The 22,705-nt window shown below is 41.1% G+C and overlaps 2 protein-coding genes across 15 annotated transcripts in view; one reads left to right on the top strand and one right to left on the bottom strand.

The window, feature by feature from the left end:
• Nucleotides 1-449: 449 nt before the first annotated feature.
• Nucleotides 450-13,320, top strand: LOC102046245 (synaptotagmin-15). Of its 2 annotated transcripts, XM_055721278.1 has the most exons (8): nucleotides 450-606; nucleotides 3,801-3,999; nucleotides 4,708-4,850; nucleotides 5,411-5,706; nucleotides 6,534-6,704; nucleotides 7,188-7,308; nucleotides 9,904-10,083; nucleotides 11,357-13,320. In XM_055721278.1, the coding sequence occupies exons 1-8, from the start codon at nucleotides 600-602 to the stop codon at nucleotides 11,491-11,493; spliced, it is 1,254 nt and encodes a 417-aa protein (XP_055577253.1). In that variant the 5' UTR covers nucleotides 450-599; the 3' UTR covers nucleotides 11,494-13,320. The 2 variants fall into 2 exon arrangements, with proteins under 2 accessions (XP_055577253.1, XP_055577254.1); XM_055721279.1 differs by lacking the exon at nucleotides 9,904-10,083.
• A 1,079-nt stretch (nucleotides 13,321-14,399) lies between these two features.
• SHLD2 (shieldin complex subunit 2) overlaps nucleotides 14,400-22,705 on the bottom strand; it is a 41,218-nt gene continuing 32,912 nt past the window's right edge. For 12 of the 13 annotated variants that reach the window (XM_055721275.1, XM_055721274.1, XM_055721272.1 and 9 more), the window contains 3 exons: nucleotides 21,606-21,840; nucleotides 16,746-16,861; nucleotides 14,400-16,080 (listed from right to left, as the gene is read on the bottom strand). In XM_055721275.1, the coding sequence (XP_055577250.1) occupies nucleotides 15,884-16,080; nucleotides 16,746-16,861; nucleotides 21,606-21,840 (548 nt within the window). In that variant the 3' untranslated portion in view covers nucleotides 14,400-15,883. The remainder of the gene's footprint in view (nucleotides 16,081-16,745; nucleotides 16,862-21,605; nucleotides 21,841-22,705) is intronic. The other variant, XM_055721276.1, reaches the window with a different exon arrangement.

The raw sequence follows: 22,705 nt of genomic DNA, 5'->3' as shown, positions 1-22,705 counted from the left end.
AGGACTAAGCTACTGACATCACGGTCTTTTTCTGAGCCCAGCTGTTGTTTTCGAAGTTACCCCAAGGTCGGACGGGGGTTTTAGGGCTGACCGAAGATGTACAGCGGCCACTGCTCCACCGCTGCCCTGCGCTGCCTTCCAGGTGGGCTGCCCCGGGGGCTGCCCCTGCCATCACCCCCGGGGCTGCATGTGTCCCTGCCCCGGGGGGTGCCCCTGCCATCAGCCCCAGGGGCTGCATCTGCCCCTGCCATCACCCCCGGGGCTGCATCTGCCCCTTCCCTCATCCCCGGAGGCTGCATCTGCCCCTGCCCCTTCCATGGTCCCCGGAACTGCCTCTCCCCCTGCCCCCGCCATCCCCCCCGGAGCCGCATCTCCCCCCGCCCCCGCCATCGCCCCCGGGGGCTGCATCTCCCGCGGCCCCGGGGCGGCCCCAGGCCCTCCCCCGGGTGCCCCTTCCCTTCCGCCGCCGGGAACCGGCGCTGCCGTCCCACCGCCCGCCCCGGGCGCGCTCGGCGGGGGCGGGCGGGGAGGGGCTGCCCGCCCCTGGGTAGCGGGGTCGGTGCGCCCACCGCCCGCGGCGGAGCCGTGCCCGAGCAGCCATGGCCGGTAAGTGCCGGCGGCGGGCGGGGAGGGCCGGGCCGGGCCGGGCCGGGGGGCAGCGGCTCCCACCCGCTCTGCCCCGGGGGGCTGCAGCCCTGTCGCCCTGCAGCCCGCGAGGGGGTGGGGGGCTCGGCCGGGAGTGGGGGGCACGGCCAGCGCAAGGGTCACCCCCGCCCCAGCGCTTGGGTTGGTGCTGGAGATACTCGGAATGTTACAGACCTGAGCGTTCATATAGGGGTGAAAGCTTCTGGGGGACAACTGGCTGGCGGTGACTTCAAAAGGCTCGCTGGAAACTTAAAAAAAAAAAAAAATTAAAAAAAGCTTACTAACAGCGTGTTATCAGACTGGAGGATAAAAGGGATCCAGTCCCAAAGGTAACAGGCAATGACCGTCAATGCTTCTCCCTGTGCTGGGATAAGCCTGGTACCCGTTGCCAGCAGACAGCCCCCCAGCGCTGCCCACTTGGAGGTGAAGTGGTCCAGCAGGTCTCTCCCATCTCCAGCTGCTGTGATCCTGTGCCACAGCAGGACACAATACATCAATTTCTCATGACAGCAGGTAGTTATTTAAAAATACACGTATTTTCTCCCTGCACACAATGGTTTCAACTCATTTCATCAGTTGATTATGTGGCTAGTGCTACATTGTGCCCTAAGCTCCTGGTTCTGTTGCTCATCTAATCAGATAAGATGGACTAAAAGTGAGCCAAAGGCTCCTTACTCTCATTAAATTATAGGTGGCTTTACTGAAATTAGTAAAGCTTCACCTTATATCTACCACTGTGTAAAAATAAAAAAGCAGAACTGGGGCCAATGGCAGTAGGTAGGTCAGGGATATATATTCATCATTGTGCAGCGAAGAAACTGAGTGCATTAAGACTTACCAACGAGGAGACTGGAAACTCCAGGATCGATGCACAGCTGCCGTACTACACATTGCATCGCAGCCCACCTCAGCTTACTGTCCCTGGCGGGAAATGGTGACAAACGGGTTATGGGAGAGCACAGGACAGAGCTGAGAGCACAAAAGACTTGGGAATGGAGAAGACACAAGTGAAACAGAGTTCTGCTGAGCTTGCTTGAAACGTTAACCTTCAAGATGTGTATGTCAGACGGTAAAACCACCAGCCCTGTGAATGTTTGTGGTGTTGGTAGTACACCTGTATGAAGTGAACCATTAATTTCTATTATGTTCATGGGCCTTAAACTGAAGCATTTTTTCTGCATCTGGCCTCCCAGTCTGTAAGAAAACAGCAATCTGGCTGACGAGGTGCTCGAGCATGCCCTGCAGTGCGAAGGGGAACAAACCCACGGAATTTCCAGCCTCAGGACTGCGTTTCTTACGTTTCCTCATACTGTGCGTTCTTATGAAAGAAAACCCAGTTACCAGCGTAGCATGACCAGACTTGTCTCTGCATTAATATTAACCCACACCAACGAGGTACTCGTTTCCTGTTCCTCAGAGCCTTGTGCTAATACTATGGTAGCAACAGCCTGGCTAAATGCTGAAAGCAACTCAGCTGACCTACCAGTTGCGGGGACAGCGAAGCGGCCGTCGCTGCGGTCCAGCCATGAGCAGGGCGGCTGCTCCGTGGTGCTGGCAGACACGGCCCATGGGGGACTCACAGGGAAGCAGCCAGCTGATTTCTGCAGAGCGAGCCAGCTAGGCACACCGGGGCGGGGGGAAGCTGCAGAAATAAGTTGCCTTCCGTGACTGTACCAAAAGCAGGAAAATGACATGGGATCAGATAAAGGCCTTTAAGGCAGTACAGCCAGGTTAATTTTGTAACACAAAGTAGTTCCATAAGCATTGTGTAGCTGAAGGACATTTCATATCACTTATTTATTGCTACAAGGCAAAGCTGAAAAAGCTCAGTAACACACGTGTTTGCAACTCTTTTCCTGTATTCTTTATAGCTGTAATCAAACTAAACCGTAATCAAATTAGTTCTGAATTCTTATTCAAAGTTACTACTAGCGCTGACTGATTACTTTGTGCCTGTACCGTCTTTCTTTACTTGTACTATCATATAGAGGCAGCTAACTGCAAGGTATCTACCAAGAATAGACAGAAAAAACAGGGAAAGGAACAAAGCATAATCACGATTATCTCTACCCAAAAGCAGAGAAGAAGAAAAAACCAGTCAGTGCCAGCTGTGAGAGAACACCAGGTCGCTTGGTTGCTTCAGTTTCAGGGGAGCCGTTGGGAGCTGGCAGTGCACGGTGCTCAGCGGATCGGGAGCTGCCTCCCATGGCAGCAGGAAGATGCTTCTACACTGTGGGCTCATCTCCAGACAGAGGATATTCTGGTCAGATCAGTTCTCAGCTGAGACCCAGCCACGTCCCGATGCACCAGTACTAGTTTAGTGGTCGGCCCAGACAGGCTGGGTGTAGTTACTGTGCAGAAGGGGTCTGTGCAGCCTTTTACTCTAGCATACTCGGCAAATGTGAGAAAACAACAAACTGAGCCCATTAGCAATCATCTGTCCTTATTCTAGTGAGAAATTCTCACAACACAACTCTTCATACTCGTATTAAAGACATTTATTAAATTTTACTAGTGTGAAAAAAACAACCCCCAAATTATACAAGATTTGGTTTTATCCAAAGTAATCAAGATTCAGGAAACAGTGTTTAATGGATGCTTAAGTTTGACTTTCCAGATCAGGAAACACATGCATCCTTAGCAAAAAAACACCCAGAGCTTTGCTTTGTTCCTTGCGCCAGGATCTAGTCTCAAGTCAACACAGACGAATAGTTCTAAGTACAAACCAAACCACAATAATGGTACTTTTTGTATTAGGTGCTCCCAGGTTGATTTTTTTTTTTTTTCTTTTTTCTTCTGTTCTGAAAGCTGTAGCACTTCTGCCCTGCTAAGGTAAATGCTTATGCTGTTGTAAAACAGAAGCCCAAACAACTCCTTGGGTTCTGGGTTCCCCTGTCTATAGTCTCTTCCATTGCAGTCACTGCCAGCGTATTCAGATGAACGCTTTCAAATCTCTCCCTGCCCGTGTCGTACATCTTCAGGTGTTGCATCGTGCTATAACCAAAGACAAAATGTGCATGTGAGCAGAATGTTTCATTTAAAAATAATTTTGGAATGTAAATCAAATCTGTCAGCTTCAATATTCCTGTCTACCCCCAAAGCAGACATAACTTTGATCCTCCTATGAAGCTTTATGTGCTTCTGTGTTTGAACAGAACAAGCACTGGCTGTTGCTGGCGGTGTAATAGGAGCGATCCTTGTAGTTGTTCTCATCGGAACAACTGCGTACCTGCTCTGGAAGAAATTCTGCTGCCTTCTTTACTACGAAAAGCTCACCAGTCCTGTCCAAACAAGAAACGCAAATGCCATTTTGCAGGATCGATCAACTTCTGAAATTCAACTGAAAGGCACAAGGTACTTATTTTTGTTTTGCTTTTAAAATATGCGCTACTGGTAACTTATTTCAACTTGTAAAATCTCAGATGAGGGGGTGGCCTAAATACATGCGTGTACAGAAATAAAGGAGACCCCTAAATTATATGAAGAAAAAAAAAAATAATCAGTCACGTTCTGTTTTGTTCCTTTAGGAATATAATACTTTCTTGCATTCTACAAATGCAATTATTATTTCTGATTTATGTAAAAAATAATACATTAAAGTGTAAGTGGTGCATGGATAGCTTCATCTGTTACCTAGCCAAATCTGGCTTATGTTCCAGAATTCATTCCTGGTGGTCTTATAACAAAGCATCTGAGAACCAAACAACAGAACTTCAGAAAGGAAACTCTTAGAAAGTTAGTTACTGCAGGGCTTTGGGGCTCCAAATCAAGCAGCTGCAGTTAATTCTTCCTTTCCTTTGAAGGATAAATTCTAAAGGAGAAGAAAGGGAAAAAAAAGTGAGGGGTCTGTCTGAAGAATTAAGATCTGATATATCTTGCTGGACCTTTAGGTATTATACAAATAAAATCACTTGCAAAACAATGGGTATTTCTCTTTTTCTACCTATGCACCTCCGCAGAATTTTTACAAAGCAGTGAGATAAGAACAGTAAAGTTATTACCGTTACTAAGTTTGTTTTCCATATTTAAACCAGAAGAGTCAGTAGCTGTTGTCTTGAGCAGATCCAGAAGCATTCCCTTTATCATTCCACCGACACTGGACGGGCGAGACTGGATTAACCTGACTAGCGAAGAACACGTTCAGGACGACGGTGACCCCCGCCTGACGCCTCAGCCCGGGCCACGCTCGTCATTTCACTCTTTGGGTACGGACAGGACTAGTTAAGGGTACTCTTTTGAAGGATTACTCTATCATTATGAAGCATGTTTACGGGGGGCATACCAGACATAGCATTGCACAGTACAAACCCTAAACACTGTATGTGTGTGTGTGTATATATATACATACATATATATATATATATGGATAGGGCCATAACGTAGCCATTCTGGTCCCACTCCCGTGGGACCTTGCACCTCTGGCAGGCAGCGCAATCTCTCCTTCCGTGTTTCGTAAAGGCATGACACGAGCGTAATTCGGGAAGTGTCCGATTGCTGTCCCCACAAACAGCAGTGACCAGTTGCAGGGTGCAGCAACGAACACCTAAAACTACCAAGGTACGGTCACAGGAGTAAGAGCAGAGTGGTGGAGCCTACAACTACTCCTCCAAATCTGAGGGAAAAGGAATTAAAATACAGAGTTCGTGCAAAAATGGATTGTTAATGGAGAGATTAATGTGATTTCCCCTAATACAGCAGTGGTTATAGAAATGCTTGCTAAGGTCTTGAGACTAATCTGAGGGTGCTTGCATTTTATTTCACGAAGCTGGAGCTTACGTCGTGGGGACCATTAACCCAGAGCTGTACAAGTTCCCTGAAGATGAAAGTGAGACGGATTTTCCTGAAGGCAACATTGGCCGCCTCTGGTTCTCCATAGAATATGAACAAGAGTCAGAAAGGCTCCTCGTCTCTCTGATCAAAGCCAGAAAGCTGCAGCCTCCTGCCGATTCCTGTAGTCCCTTTGTGAAAATCTACTTGCTGCCCGATGAAAGAAGCTACTTGCAGTCCAGAACAAAACGCAAAACCCTTAACCCACAGTTTGACGAAAACTTTGTTTTTCAGGTACTTTTCCTTTTGATGAAGCAGAATTTCGTTTGCAAATATTGACTTGTCAAACCACAGTACGTGTTTTGTGAAAATTGATTTTCTACAGACTTCTACCAAGATACAAGTTGTTTCCACTAGAGAGAGGATTTATTAACTGGGGCTTCTGGAGATCCTGGGCTACTGAAGCCTGTGGCTCCAGAGCCGATCCTACCTGTGGTCTACACCAAAGTTGAGGATCCTAAAATTTGCCCTGAGAATGATGAAAGCTCCAGTTTGAACTGTGTCCGAGTAGTACAGCCCAGCAGCTCTAGAAGTCCAGAAGCAACAAATACTGAAGTAATGCTTTCATAGCTTTTAGGTTCCTTGCTGTGGAAGCAGGCCAGAAACCAGAACTCGTGAGCTGGCTGGTGTGCTCTGTGTAGTGCTGTACAGCCAGGAGCGTGGCTCCCTATGTCAAGAGGCTTTCAGCAGGTGTCACAAGACAAAAGCTTTAAAACCAAAAAAGTGTGCGTTTCAGACAATTGACAAATGAACGTTTAAAGATTTCTAAACATCTGTGTCTGGAAGTGAATGCATGATAAAACACTAGATCTGTACGAGGTGAAAACCTGCCAGCTAACTTCACATTTTGCAAATGAACTCGTTCTCTTTCAGCTTGGATCTTCAGACTTCTGCATAGCTAAAGCTTTAGGCGAATTAAGAAAGTGGACTTCAAATAATCAAAGGAAATCTCCACCTACCTTTAAAAACACTTTGAAAAATTCTTCCTTTGAAGTCGTGCTAGAGTAGAAAAGTGTCAGATGTTTTATGATTATTAATATAACCTTCTTTTTCCTGTACAGGTTTCCAGTAAAACGTTGCTCCAAAGGACTCTGAAGTTTTTGGTTTATCATGTTGATAAACAGAAGAAGCACCATCTCCTAGGCCAAGTTATCTTCCCACTGAAAAATGAAACATTAACTGATGACAACACACTAGTCATATGGAGAGATCTGGAGAAAGAAAACTTGGAGGTATGCAATACCAGGCTGCTTGGCGTTGTGCAACTCCTGCCACCTTACAAGCACTGGAGGGGTACAGCTGAGGCAGAAGTATGTTGTACCAAATACATCAAATGAAAAGTAGTAGATAGACATTTGGAGTCAAGATTCCCATCGTACTGAGCTGCAGATCCATAGCTGTTGTACAGGGGTTATCCAGCCGCTCAGAAGCGGTCACGTGAGTTCAGAGATGGACGCAAGGAAGCTCCCCTTTTGTTATTTCCTTCTGTTTTGAATTAGTAAGAGCAGAAAAAAGTAGAAGAGGCAAGGAAATAGGCGTCACCTGGCAAAGACAGTAATTCAAAGGTTCAGGAAGGCTGATTAATTGGTTCTATCAAATCTCACCACAGCATTAAGCCATTGCAATTCACTCACACGCGTTGGTGTTGCAGAAACCAGCAGTGTGAAGAAAGAGTATTTCAGATACATTTGACAAGTGTTCTTCTTTTTCCAAAGCCTCCTTCAGAGCATGGCGATATCCAGTTCTCCCTCAGCTACAACGACTACCTGGGCCGTCTCACTGTGGTGGTTCTGAGGGCAAGGGGATTACAGCTCCAGGAGGAGAGCCACGGTGTCAGTAAGTGTGATTTCCTCTCTGCTATCAGCTCCAGAATTCCTGTTTTGATTTGCTCCTTCCTCATCTGTCCACCCAGGCTTGCCCTGAGTGACTCTGAAAAGAACAAATAAACATCTGGGTGATTTAATCTGAGTGGAAACAAGCTATGCTTCGTTACTGGGCTAATTAGGTTTTGGTAGCTCAGTTCTGCTATGTTTTGGTTTGGTTTCATAAATGGTTTGTCTCATGTCATCCGTAGCAAATTTTTTTTTCTCCTGCTTTTAGTACAGTGAGCAACATCCCTTTGCTGCGCTCCGCTCCAGAGAAGTGCGGCTGCAGGATGACTCCTTAAAATGAACAGCTGTTGGGGAAGAACTGGGAATAAAATTCCCATTTTAGGGCAGCCTGGCTGTTGTTCAAAGGACCATGGCATGGAGTCACAACTTACTGCAGTGGGGTTTTTACTGGTACATTGTGCTCCTGTGTCCTTGGACTTAAATGCTGAGTGTAGAGATTACCTCAAAAGGCTGTTTAAAATCTAAAAGGCTCAAAGCAAAAACAGATGGAAGAACCAAACTTGTGTTTGCATCTGTAGTGATTTTTTTTGGAAGGGCTGTGAAACTAAGCAATATAAAGGCAAAATACACCCAGCAATTAAAAAGAGGTTTAGTTCCCTATATACACACGTCAGCTGAGGGTTTTTTTGAGGTGAGTGGGCTGTTACCATGATATTTAACTTTAGAAACAACACCCTCCTAAATGAGTAAATCTACATTCATAACATTAGACATAAATTTGCTCTGCTTAGGGCAAAACTTATAAATGAAGAAATGCACAGTAAAATGATGAGAATATAGGGGTAGCTGTATTCTTTAAATAAATACGTATATAAAGCTATAGCTTTACAAGCAGAATCATACACTGTGTACTTGTTGAAAGAGAAATGGATTACAGAATGTATTAGTTTTATAAAACAATTAAGATAAGGATGGCCAGTAAAAAATGACTGCTCTGTGGCAGATGAACAAAATAGCATCGTGAACTAAGAGCATCTAATTTTGCATCATCTCTGCGGCTTTACAAGAGAGGGAGAACACGCTTCTTAATAAGTCATGTCTCCACCTGCAAGCTGTGAAGTACTGTAGCACAGAGAGCTAGAACTTTCTGTGATTTTTCCTACAAAGGTAATGCTCATCTGCCGTGTTATTTCAGTGCTGGTATACTTGAGGTTATCAGAATAGCAAGAGTCGTGGGCACACTGGAAGGAAGAGCTGCCAGAAGGAGATTCTCCAGAATATACTACTAAGGAGGGGGGGGAAGAAAGATTACATAAATTAGGTGTAATTTCCTTTGATAATGCCCTTCAGGTATGATTTAGGGTCCACAGATTCTCTTGAAAATCTGAACAAACTTGAATAAAAAAAGTTTTCTATATTAACAGGGATTACTGCAACACCAACTTTGGTAGAAAATACGCAGTATGGGACAGTAAGGAAATGTTTGTAGATTCAAATTACTGAATCAAATGTATTAAGTAATAAGAAAGTGATGAAAAGTCAGACTTTGTACAAGTAGTTTACATAGTAACTCCTTCTACATATGGCACTCAGGTAGCAACTCTGTCAAAAAAGGCTGTGCTGGTAATCCTGCTCCCTCCAAAACAGTAATGAGAGCCTACTGGACCTGTGGGAATAACAAGGAGACATTAGGAGTCTGTCAGCGCTGTCTGAAGTCCTGACATTTTGGATCATTTTTGCTATACAGATGAACTGTAACGAACCAAATAGCAGGGAGTAATAAACAGTAGCAGCATGGGATCTATTACTGCGCTGTTGGAGAAGAACAAATCCTCAGCCATCAGATTAAGACGAAGTTTCTACATGCTTGGTATTAAATTTTGTAGAAGGGTAGGGAAGAAGTTTCAGGCTGCTTTGGATCTCACTGTCAAAGATCTACTGAATAAGACCCCAATGCAATACAAGCCCCCTTCAGGAAGCAAAGCACAATTTTGTTGTTGTTCCCACACTCACACACCATTTTTGTAGTATTTTCTAGAAAAGCGAGCAGAGATCATTGATCTTTTCCTCAAATTTTCTACAGAATCCCTTACCACAGGGCTAGAAGTCCTTAGTAAAACCATTTGTTTAAGGATTCTTGTCTGACTAGGAGAATCTGTTCCCTTGAAACGTATGCAAGCCAAGCACAGGCTGCAGCTCTGCGACGCGGCTCCTCCCGCACAGCCTCCCTTGTCTTGGATCAATCATGTGACCAAATACATGACATTAGCTACCGACCCAACAAACTAAGCCTTCAAAAAGAGTCTCCATCAGAAGATGAAGGGAAGGTACAGAAATGTAAGATCAAGGATACGGGGTAAGAACACAACTGCTCCTATTAACAAATCTTAAATTGGAAAGTGCACTGCGAAACTGCACCCCGAGTACTTTGTGTACTCCCTGCTTAATGTTCTGCATTGCCATGCTGCCGTGTACCTTTCACGAGTTGTTGAAGATGTAATTTTGCACCTAATATTGACTCCTGAAAAGCAAGAAATTCTTTAAGCCTTCTCCCAACTGCCTCTGATGTATTTTCTTCATGAGTTTCTTTTTCTCCAAGGTGTGTTTGTCAGAGTCTCACTAATGAACCATAATAAGTTCATCAAAAGTAAAAAGACAGCAGCTGTTCTGGGATCTCCCAATCCAGTGTACAATGAAACCTTCAGTTTCAAGGCACATCAGACAGAGCTGGATACAGCAAGCCTGAGTCTATCGGTGCTGCAGAGTACCAAGGGAGAAAGTAAGCTATACAGATTATTACAATTAAGATGTCATAGAATCTCTTACATATTACAGACATATTTAAACCTGGGAGGAACTAGTTCCTTTTCAGCAATAATGAGAAAACGGCAAAAAGGTTTGAGGTATTTCACAAGTTGTTTCTTTAAAAAGCTCAACAACTCATTTGCAGTAAGTGTACACCTCTTTCAGAGGCTAAAGATAAATTTAATGGAAGACATGAATAAAGTAACTGTAGGCTAGCCACTGTCAGCCCGAGTACTTTTTTCATTCTGGCCTCCTAAGGGAACAAGCTTGTGACATCACATTCTGTGACCACTTGTGTGTGCAGCCCCTGACCTCCCAAACTGAGGCCATTCACTGTTCCTAAGCAAATCTGAAAGAGGAATAGGAGTTCCAATTATCACAGAAAGAAGAAAGAGAGACTGAACACACCCCATTCCCTAGCAGAAAACCTGATGCTTGAGGTTGCCTCTTACTAATTGCCAGTCTATTAAGCAGCTCTGCTTAGAGAAGCAAATCAGAATTCAGTATTCCCACGGCTCACAAGGAAAACATCTTCCCTGCCGTGCAAATATGGTATCAATAGTGAAACGTTAATACCCTTCTTTGGATTCACAAGCTCCTAAAATAATTCTTTTAGGGGAGACTTAGGGCAGGTGCTTTGGCTTTGAGGATTGACAAGAACTAGGATCAGTACTCGAGTCTTTCACCATTTTCACTTGCGACAGCTGAAGGCTTTGCAGACATTCCAAAGCTCCTGTAAGGCAGGTTTCAGGTTATTTCCCCCTTCCACAGCTGAAAAGTTCAGGCACGAAGAAACAACCTGCTCATCGGCAGTGGGTGGGCAGTGGCAGCCCACATGCTGCACCTCCCTGCCACCTCAGAGACTGAACCTATTCTTTCCCAAGCTGGAGCATCATGTGGGTCCTGCTAAGGCTGCTGGGGCCCAAACCTGCCCCTGAGGCACAGGGGCTGGGCAGGTACGGAACCGTGTGCCTGGAATGGATTCCGGTTTGGAGGGCAGACAGTAGGGTAGACCAGCCTTGACGCAATGCTCACTAACTGCAGTACTTTTAACTGCTGAAATCTTAGTGCATAGAAACTACAGAACTTGAAATCTGCAGTGAATTCCTCGACTAAAATTTTAGTTTAAAAATTACTTTCGGAACACGTGTTATTTACAGAAATACAAGTTAATATTCTCATTTAGGTAAGGATTTTAGAGAAGCACTCACGGATGTTAATCACCACCTGCTTGCTTTTTTCCCCAGAAACACATCTGCTAGGACGTGTAGTAGTTGGGCCCTTCATGTACACCCGCGGCAAGGAACTAGAACACTGGAATGAAATGATCAGCAAGCCCAAGGAGCTGGTTAAACGATGGCATGCTCTCTGCCACGACATGTGAAAAGTGCGGCCAAAAAGACAACCTTAACATGGAAAAGCTCTCGCTATCTTTCATAATCTAATGATAGAGTACAAAATCTTTGACCGTTTCACGCTCCTAAATAGACAAGAATAAAATAAGTAAATTGCCCAAACACAAATAGAAGACTCAGTCCCTGGCAGGCTGAACTCTTATCTTTCCTCTCTTCAAAATATATTTCCAATTTAATCAATATGCAGCAGAGCAAACAAAACAGGGAGACAAACACGATCTCCCAGTATTAGTTATGACGAAGGATTGGAATTTACTAGTCAAAATGAGTTCTGGGCACAAATGATCACCCATCATGTGGGCAGAGCCCCGAATTACCTAAGAATTGTCAATGGTGACACGAGGCCTAACTGTCCACCGCACTGCATCACCACGGGCAGAGGAGCATCGCCACAAGGGATGGAAGCCCAGTAAATATGCCATAACAGACAAAGCCCAAGAAATGCTGACTGACTACTAAATTTACAGTTTATTCAAAATAGAAGCATTATATTTAGAACCTCTTTTGCATACGGATGGTGGGCAGCACAGTTTATGGATCAAAAGCCTAGAAGCACAAGTTGACATCCCTCAGTGCAGGATTCTTTCTTACAACAATTCAGTCAGATGTTCTCAGCCGACCCCAACCTACAACGCTGTGTTGACACTAAAGGAAGAAGCATAAAAGAATTCAGAAATCACAAATGACCGGAGGCTTGCAGGACAGAGTACTCTGAGTAATACAAGGGACCTGTTCCATCCTTATATATTTCTCCCTAAACAAGTCTCTGCTGGAGACAGAGCACTGACCACAAGAACCTTGGGTTCGCCCTAGTACGACCATTCTTACATTGAAAATCCGGTTAGCTTAAGCCCCCCAACATTATGTCTGTTTTAGCAGCAGTTGTCTTTGTTAAGTGAATTACTGTTCTGTAAAATAATTCAGAGCGATTATTTTTGATCAAAATAAATAGGATGTTCTTCTCCTTTTGATTGTTCACTGGGGACCTGAACTCTGTACCTTCCACACCATACAGTCATAAACCAGACACACACAGACTACTGCAGCAAAACATTTTGTACAATTATGTTCCTAGAGAACAATAATCTCTGCAGCTGAAATAAAGCTAATACCCTTTCAAACAGGATACAATATTAATTAATTCAATATGTTAAAAAATGAGGCTTCTCTGGGGAGATGAGAACACTTTCCATTTTGATTGTTGTTATCCAAAGAAAATATTACAGGTGAGAATATATCTGAGAGGAATTGCAAGACAAGACTCCACTTCACCTGATCCCCCATTTGAAATGTTACATGGTACTTGCTCTCAGCCCGTCCTGCTAACTGCACCACTGGATCAAAGATAAGCCCAGGCTCGTTACACTTAACAGGATTTTACAGAACGTTCAGCCCTTGTTGTATCTGTTAAATGAGTAATGCCAGCACCTCCAAACTCAAAGAGCCGTTTTCAAATTTTACTCCTACAAAACCACTGAAAACCTATCTAAGAGGCAACTAATATTTCATCAGGGAAGGAAAACTACATATAAACTCTATTATAACTATATTACCACAATAAAGCAATTTTACCAAATACATTATGTCCTTTTTATGATTATAATCATATCAACAAACATTAAAGATCTTACAAGTAAACTGTTAAGAATGTTTCAGACACTTAGGTTTACTAGCTTGTACAGGAAGATGCATGTAATGTACAGTGTCTATTAACATAAATACCTCTGAAGTGGGAAGTCAGTCACCCATCTGACTTGATGTACAGTATGGTCCAAGTAATAAAACTATGCATTATACTAATGTTGTCTTTTTTCTTTGCACTTCTTATACATTAAAGTGCCAATACTTGCAGTTTGTATGTTTAGTAATTCCAGCTAAAATCATGAAGAATTGTATTTGAATGACTTACCAATGTACTTGACTTTGCTCAAGGTCATTCAAGTGATGTAAGTGAGAAAGGTCCTTTTTGACTTCCTGAACAGGACAGTTATTCCAGTAAAGCAAGAAACGTTATTTGATAAGGAATTATAATACAGTGGTATTAATCGTCACGTAACAGAACAACTTTTTTACCTACTGCCTTTTACAGATCATCTAGCTGGTCTCGTACTTGAGATTAATATCAAGGCGAAGGAGGAGGAATGATTATGAGACCTCTCAGTGCCAACAGTTCTATTCATCTACAAAAATTTTAAGATTTTACCAAGATGCACAGCACAGAAAACCCCCATCCAAAAAATACATACAAGATCATACAAAACGTTGACACCTTCCTCAATACTTCCCATTACCACTGACAAATACAGGAATTTCTAAAGCTCTGCATTAGGTTTAGCATGTAACTTTATGGAAGTACAGCCCTGTCAAATGACAGCGAGCGGCAATTTACCACCACTTTAGAACAGACATGAATAATGGTTACATTCTTGTTGTAGAGAACAGGACCTTGGAGAAGCCCTACCACTACTCAGAGTATTTATATTCCCTTGTGGATCACACTCTACCTTACCTTCTCTCCCAATTAAAATTATACCTACACTAGTCTTTTAGGAAACCTAATGATCACTGCCATCTGCACTACTCTATCCTTCCTCTAAGTGAGGAAATGAGAACAGATGGATGTGATGATTGCTTGCTCCTAATGTAACAGTATACTCTAAAAGCAGCAGCTTGATGAAACTGAAATGATGATTACAGGTGATAAAGGATCAGAAAGCTCCTTCAGGAGAAATCTCTGTGCTAGATGGAGGCACAGAAAGTGAAATGGCTTCCTGCTTGAAAGGCGGGGAGAAAAGCCTGAAGTAGTAGCCACAAGGCAGCAAGACCTAGAAATTTTACACAGAATTACTAAAGTGAAGACAGGAACCAAAGAAACTATAGAATTATGGTAAATTTATTAAAGTTCACATTGAACTACAGTGTCATGTTGCTTGGATTTCAAGAAGGAATACTGTTAAACTATGACTCACAGTGGCTATCTGAGAAATCATGACAAGTGAACGAGGCAGCTGGGTCCCAGTCAGCTGGAGAGACCTTCCCAGAGCATGTGGAACTTGGTGGTAGCCACACACAGCTTACCAATCCAGATAGCGTAACTTCCACTTAATGTGGCTTACACATAGTGCTATTCAAACATAATTAAAACCCCAACACTCCCAAACTGGTTTCACATGAGACACAACAGAGTCCACACTAGCCACCAAGAAAGATGGTTATTCAGTTGTAGGAAGCTGCTTCCAGAAAACAGCACATGAAAGCTGTTCAGTCATATTACTTGCATTATCATACATTTGACAACTTGATTTATCAAATTCAGTTTTGAGAACAGCTCTGTTTGAAGCCTGAAGGTAAGTGCAACAGTGTATGGGGAAACCAGTTTCCCTAAATGAGAACAGTGCAGGTAAAGACTTACCAGGCAGCAAACAAGATTCATCCCCTACAGCTTCTACCAGCCTCTGCAAGAGGCACAATTCATATCAGACAAAGATATTTGTCAGAAAAATACTGATCTATATATATAATTGCATTTGCAGAGTAGTAGTTATGAGACTGTTACTTTATGAAGTCAGGTACAGTCATCATTCACTCAGCTTTACTGTTAAAAATCACTATCAGAATACACTAAGACTTTAAAAAGAATTAAATTTCTAAATCTGATCAAGATGGGAGAAAATTTTGCAGATCAGTGTTAAACTGATTACACTGGCTTAAGGTGATTAAGTTTCTTCACCAGCTTATGCTGGATAAATACTAAACAATAAATACTACAGCAATTAAATAATTTAAAGGGTCCGTGAAAGAACACACCAGTTTAAACCCTCATAAATATGTGCAATACCTTCTCGATACACAAAATTGGATTCAGTGAGACAGTTCTGTTTTACTAAAAGAAAACAATGGCAGCAAAATTGCTAAGGGTAAATGGCAGAAATTCTGCTGTTAAAAAAAGGATGGCAACCACAAAGGCAAAGCGAAAGACATAACCAAGTTACAGATAGCAATAGAATAAGACAAACAAAAATCTCATAACTAAAATATCATTGAATTGTGGCCGTCTTCCTGCCATATCTGAGAAAAATTCAGCCTCTCAATACTAGTAAACTTTTCTGGGGAGAAAAGGAAAACAGATACCCAGTAAGAGTTTATTATAAAAAATATATGTATAAAAATATCTTTATGAAAATTTCAGTATTACAGCAGCAGTATGTACTATTAGCAGATACTCTATACCAGTCCTTTTGCGGTTTTAGGATGAGTTAAACCCAGAATCCTTTATTGTATTTTTAAAGAGATTTGCTTCCTTCAGCTACTTCAGATTTCTTCTGTTTGCCATCTGTGTGTTCCTATGGTCTCTGTTACTCAGTTATTGCAGAGGTCAATGCTTCCAAGATCAGGATGAAGGTTTAGCAGATGGAAATCTTTTTGCAAAGGATAGCTGTTCTCATCTAGCACAAAATGGCTCCTAATTTCCAACAAATAGGATGCTTCTGTATCTGCTAGCAGCAAATGACACAGATCTGCTACTATCGTGCTGTAGGTTATATCTGAAGACGGCACTGCAAAAGATAGAACAATCCAATTTACTCTTTATTTTCACAGTAGCACCTAACGTTCCAGTTTTACCTCCATGAAAGCTACACTAAATTACTGAAAGTGTAGTTCAACATCTGAATGTCAGTTTTGGTTTTAACAAATTTTTTAAAAACACTGCACTAAGACTCTCTCATTAAATTAACACCTGTGAATCATGTAAAACACTTCAAGTCAAAAAAAAAAAAAGTGTATCAAGGGAAGCCTGTCCGGAACACTGCTCAGTTATTTACATCATGAGAGCCTGTCAGCTATTTCCAAAAACTGCTAAGACACCCTATTCTGCATATAAGCAATCCATTTGCTTACTGAATACTTAGTTATATAGCAAAATAAATGTTCATGCCATCTCATCTCTTGTTGCTACCTCAACTCTGAACTTCTGAGTTTGTTGGACAGCAACTGAAGTGTTCCGAGGTGTTTTTTGGGGTTTTTTTTCTGGCTTTGTGTTGTTACTGTTTTTTGTTTGTTGTTTTGTGTTGTTTTTTTTTTAAAGTCTCATGCAATATAAGCAATCATCATATTTCCAGAACAATCTCATCCCAGTTCTCAATTGTCAATAATTAAAAATCTTACTCCCATTGTGAACTGTGCTGCCTGTTTCTATCAGAAGTAATTCATGAAACAGTACCTACTAATCTGTTCAGCCAGTCTGCAGGAATACTGAGGAAGATTTTTTCCATCAACTCAGACGCCACATGAACATAAATTTCATAACCTCCATCTTCTACTGTCATCACAGCAGGTCTAGATCAGAAAACAAAAGACTTGAAAGTTAGCTGCTATGGTTTTTTGATTGAAGCAAAATTTCTGAAAGTAATACAACGTAATATCACCCTCCAACCTAACACCAAGAACTAGAAAATCTATGCACTCATCTCTGTCAAGTCTCTGGAGTTGGAATGAGTTTGAGATATATTCTGAAGTCACTACTCAATGTTAAAGTAACTTCTAAAGCTATCAAGTAAGTCTTACTTTCAGACAACTGCAGAAAACCATGCCTTAGTGGCCTTTTCCAGGAAGACAGCGAGAACTGTGCTATTATGAAATTAGTGTTATGTCATTTATGGCCTTGAACTTTAAATATACGAAGTATAAATGTTAATATGTAAGCATATGTACCTAGAAATATACAATGGGTACATAAAGATGGAAAGGCAAAATAGGGAGACAAGCTTCGGTGCATCACTTGGAATTGTATCATCTGTATCAACATCACCTAATACTGTCTGTCTTAAAACACCACTTCATAGCCACTACATAATACCAAGATAGTATTCCTTGTACTATGATTAATATCAAATGTTTCACATACTGCTAAAAAAGTAATAATCCCTCCTTCCTGGAAACTATCTTCTACACAGAATATTGCCAATAGTATTCCTATTGGGTTTGAAACGAACCTGTTAGGGACTGCTGTCCCACAAGCACTGGTCTTTCCAAATTTTGCTGTTTCACATGATTCAAAAGTGATACTGGGTAACAAGCAATTGGTACGAAGTGATCTTTTCTAGACAGGTATTCCCTACATTTCAAGTATTTGTCTTTCCAACCTGTCATTATTAGGGGAACAATGAAAAAGGCGTGGCATTAAGTCCTTGCTATTTGTTTTGCAACGTTTCTGTGAGATGAAACCTTAGCAGTCCTCTACAGCGATGTTCAGCAGGTGGTTTCTGCTTGCTTTCAAGCTTCTGAGTGATTTTACTAAGTCTAATCATTTATACAGCTGATGCAGCTTCTACCCAACATACGCTCTTTGACTGCCCTTACACTACTTACGATTTGACCTGCAACATCTGCAGCACCACAATCCTCACACTTCTTAGAAAATCTGCACTGCTCTGACCAAAGCAGGATGCAACGCTTACACCCTGACCGCCCACAGAAGAAACTAAAATAGTAAACATCAGGAGATATATCACAATAATGTAAATCCTGGTTATAGCAATATTGGAACGGTACCAAACCAGTATATGTTAATGTAATAAAATATGGCACAATCATCCTCAGTGCAGAACTTTTCCATGGGAGACGTTCCCCAAAAGGATAAAACGTGCTCACTGCAGAGACGGCAGAATGAAGGAAGGGCAGTCACTTCAAGAGACTAACGGAGCTGCGCTGTCAAATACGACAGTCAGGCAGTAGTTCAGTATACTGACAGCTGGGGAGTGTTATGAAGTGATTAATTTAGTTAGCATGATGCAGAATACACCTAACAGCACTAATCTGAATGCTTGTGAGGCACGAAGGCAAATGACTGTAAACATGCCACTTTCCCAGTAGGCAAACGACTTTACTTGCCATCTGTTAATCTAAAAGCTACTGCTAAATTTCATAATCTTAAGTGAAGTGATCAAAAGAGCTAAGAGAACTCCATGTCTGATTATCTGTGGGATTATTTAAAATCTGTTGGTTTAGACAGAAACCAAGGCCCAGACTATTTGTAGTCACTAAAGACTGCTGGCTTCCTTCATGAGAGAAAGCTTAACAGTACACTTAATGCTCAGCTTCCCAACTAATTGCGGGCAATCGCTATTTTGTGTCTGAAGAAATATATTTTGGTTTAGACAATTTATGCTGAAGTACATGAAAATTATTATGATTTCCAGAAATACTAAATAACCATTTTGAAAACGGTATAATTAATATGTTTGCAGAGAAATGTACTAAGTGATGTTGCAAAACATAAAGCTTTTAAAAGCACAGCCAGGCACGGTCTACAGATATAACTTGCAAACCAAGCGATGCGTTAGGAAAGATTAATTTTGCTTCATCCCTGGTTATTATAAGCCCACTGCCTCCTCCTCAGCTCCTACTCTGTTCAAGGTTATCTAAGTCTTCTTTCAAATAATCTTACTTACGTCAACAAGACTGAACTGTCATGGGGAAAAAGAAAAGTCAACACAGCCTTCAAAACAGAGACTGACACTGTTAATTCCCTTTCACTAGCGCCACAGAAAATGCAATTGTGAGATTAACTTTATTCCTTAAATACCACTGGTTTTAATATGGTGAATTTAAATCAATGTAAAACAGTTAGAAACATATTTAAGGATGTAAATAAATTTCACTAGAGGCATACATAGTTCTGCTAAAATATTCCTTAAAGGCTACTGAGTACATAGCCTTTAGTACCTGCACACAAAGCTGGCGAAGCACGCCAGTGAAATAGGCTTTTCCACTAGTACAGAAAGGTTAGATTTAATCCCTGCTGAGGCTAAACACCCTAGAAATCTTCTGTCTCATTACGGCTACTGTTAAAATGTTCAACTTTTTAAACGGCAAATACTGATTGGTACAGACTGAAGAATGAATTATCTGAGGGAAATGCTACCGTCATACCAAATTCCAGGGAAGAGACGCTAGGAAACTGGAAGTTTGGGCAAAGGCCCATCTGTGATAGCCAAAATCTAGGAGATAAGCTCTGAAATACAAAATAGTTTTCTTTCTCTTCGCTTTTGTAATTTCTTTTAGCTTCATATTCATATTGTCCAAGCTCAAAAAAGAATATGGAAACATTGACACATGTACTTTACATAAGTGCTGTCGTATAATAGGTTTTTAGGATCTTCTGCCTCATTATTACTGCTAGTGTTAAAGTGTTCAGTGTTCTGGGTATCTAACTTGGAAAAAAGAAAGCTAGCTAAGCATATACACATGCACCTAAATGTTATGTCTTCAGCATCTGAGGGAAAAGATGAGCTTCGTTACAATCACAGCAGATGAACAAAACTGGGCTCCTACATTTCAAAAGAAAAAGGTGACAGGAGATGACTTCAGTGGCCTACAGTGCTGAAACCCAAGATTTTAAAGCTATGTAAATCTCTTAAATACCAAGATCCTGTCATAGTATCTATTTTCCTATCATATTGTCTATCTTAAATATTCACACTCTTAAAATACATAAATAAAAAAATCTATTAGGTTAATCAGTTACTAAATTCCCTGAATTGAAGCAGCAAATCAAATTACAGACTAATCCTATGTTTTAAGAAGTCTGCAGTGTTTAGTATATATTAAGTAGAAAACAATACGCAGATTTTACTTCCAAGGAGATGCTGGTAGCTATTCCATTGTTAGAAATAGAGCGTACTGAACATACTGCCTCCTTATATTGAGGGATTAAAAGCAATCTGAGATAAGGGGACATGAATTAGCACACTACAGGAAAAAAAAAAAAAAAGTAGTTTTCTACTAGTTGTGCACACAGGTTTATAAAAAAAGACTAACACTAACCATAGATGTAACAATCTGTTAAGCAGCACAGTAATGCTAGAACAGCATTTAGTTAAGTTAATTTCATTTTCACAAGATATTTCTTTAGCAAAAGACAGATTTTTCTCCTGCTAAGCTGTACACGTACCGAGTTATCCTACAATACAGAATTAGGAAATACTACCAAGGAGATGCATTCTTACTAAACTAATCAGAGCAAAATTTCAGTACAAAAATGACAGACTTTTCTTTGAAGAAGTTGCGCATTTAAGTTCCACATCAAGACGTGTTCACATGTTGAGAATACAAACAGTTGAAGTCTTTATCATTTTCCTACCACCTTTTGTGCAAGAGAGTAAACTGGAGTCCTTCAGAGTCACACGAGAGGTCATAATCTTATGAAACAGAGGGGGAACCTCTTCAGTTAAGGAAAAATTCTTTGCACTTAGTTGTAAACTTAAAGATGCAAGACTATTTTTTGCACAGAGGAAAAAGACCAAGTCACTACCTTGTTAGACAGATGGGATCCTAATATTAAATCAAAGCCAAGTGAGAAACTACTAAGTATGTAATGATTCGTTAAACTCATTATGAAATAGTTTAGGCATACTTTTAGAATGAATTTTGGTAGGAAATGTACATATTCTAGAATCCTATTACATCTGTGATTGTCTCAGTCTTCCCTACCTACACATTTCAAGTTGATACTTACAATTCAAAACATATAAGTAAACATTAAGAACTGAACAATTTGTTAACAATGTTCCTACCTCAACTGGATCGATTTAGTTTAAGTAAATGTGCATATACGTCTTGTCTCACAGCGCCATCTGCTGATAACTTACTATCCCTGCTCTCTATGAGAATGTTTATTGAAAACATGTCAGTTTCTGCAAGGCTAGAATTGATTAATTAATTTTTAAAAATATGGTTGTGCATTCACACAATTTCAAACTTAGGCTGAAATAAGACTCTCAAAAAGCTTTCCTCTCCTCCTCAAGCTTCTACTCCATCTTAGCTTACTGACACAGTGCCGGGTAAACCTAATGACATAGTATTTAAAAGAAATTAAAAAGTTAGGTTTAAATAAACAGTATCACCTATGAATAACGGCAATATAATACAGTAATTCAAGAACAGTTCCTTGAAAATACATTTAAAAAAAATAGAAATTGCTAACCACACCTCAAAATTTTTTATATGGGGGAGCTTAAAATGGAGAAAGTTGTAGTTTACTTCCCTAATAGTAATGCCATTGTAGTTTTATTTCATTTACCTGTAGAAAGTCTTTACTTTGTTGTACGGCAAACATCTTATACACTGCTTGTAGATCATGTTCTTATCCGTCAGTAGTTCCAAACCACACTGAGCACAGCCTGAATACGTTATCATCGGCAGAGAAGCCAAAACACACTCCAGTGAAGTGTCAGCACAGAAGGTGAGTTGCTTGCACTGACCAGTTGAAATGGTAAACTTCAGTTCTAAGATACGGGCTTTCACTTGAATCACTCCTGCAAAAACGATTTCAATAAAATCTGCATTCAGTTTTATTTATAACTGAAACCAAACGCAAGGGTTACAGCTCGTTCAAAACCAAAATGATTATCAGTAAAACTTTCTGAATCCCCCCCCAGCTTTAGAAGCACACACTCATATTTTTAGAGATGATTTAACCACAATGACTTTTTGCTGCATAAGTATCACTTAAAAGTATATACAAGTACTATGTTTTCAGGTACTGTTGTCATAGATACCACTACAGAAGAGCCTGAATAAGAGATCAAGAGATTAGAATTGTGCAAATTGCCAGTTGCTTTTCTTCCATGCTAATTCAGAGACAGTGAAAAGCACAGCTTTAACAACTTAGCCTTCCACTATTCCTACATAAACTAGAGTTAAATGCTGCAATACCAACTTTATACAGTTACTTCTTAATGTTTAACACCAACCTTCGCAATCTTCTAGGTTTATCTGGGAGGTGGTGACTGCATAAAATGTCGTCTTTGTTCTTTTGTAAGCAGTCTTCAATAGCAGTAGCTATTTTACTCTTGCTTTAGAGAATTCCAGTTTTGGAGAAATGCTATTAGACAAACTTTCAGTCATTAATCACATCATTACTAGACTGGCTGGCGTGGACAACAAAAGGCAGCATTTCACGCTGTGTTCCAAAGCCTATCTTTGTACGGTACCACCTGTCCCACCTCTGGGCTCACTGAGGGAAGGCTGCATTCACAGTTTGGCTGGATATTGAGCAGCAGCCCTCAGAATAAATTAAAGACTCCCACAGCTGTGCTAACCTAAAAATGAAAAAAGTTTTACTTGATCAACAGAACATCTATTTTGCTTAGTTACACACTGCACAACAGACAAGTGTGG

The sequence above is a fragment of the Falco cherrug genome, chromosome 9 (assembly GCF_023634085.1).
Source record: "Falco cherrug isolate bFalChe1 chromosome 9, bFalChe1.pri, whole genome shotgun sequence".
Classification (NCBI taxonomy): domain Eukaryota; kingdom Metazoa; phylum Chordata; class Aves; order Falconiformes; family Falconidae; genus Falco; species Falco cherrug.
This window is presented reverse-complemented; position numbering and strand designations above follow the sequence as displayed.

Excerpts from the sequence above, each read along its gene's own strand:
- LOC102046245 (XM_055721278.1), top strand. Across the intron at positions 4,000-4,707 it reads ATTCAACTGAAAGGCACAAG|ATCCAGAAGCATTCCCTTTA; the intron begins GTACTTATTTTT and ends TGTCTTGAGCAG. Across the intron at positions 7,309-9,903 it reads GGAGGAGAGCCACGGTGTCA|GTGTGTTTGTCAGAGTCTCA; the intron begins GTAAGTGTGATT and ends TTTTTCTCCAAG.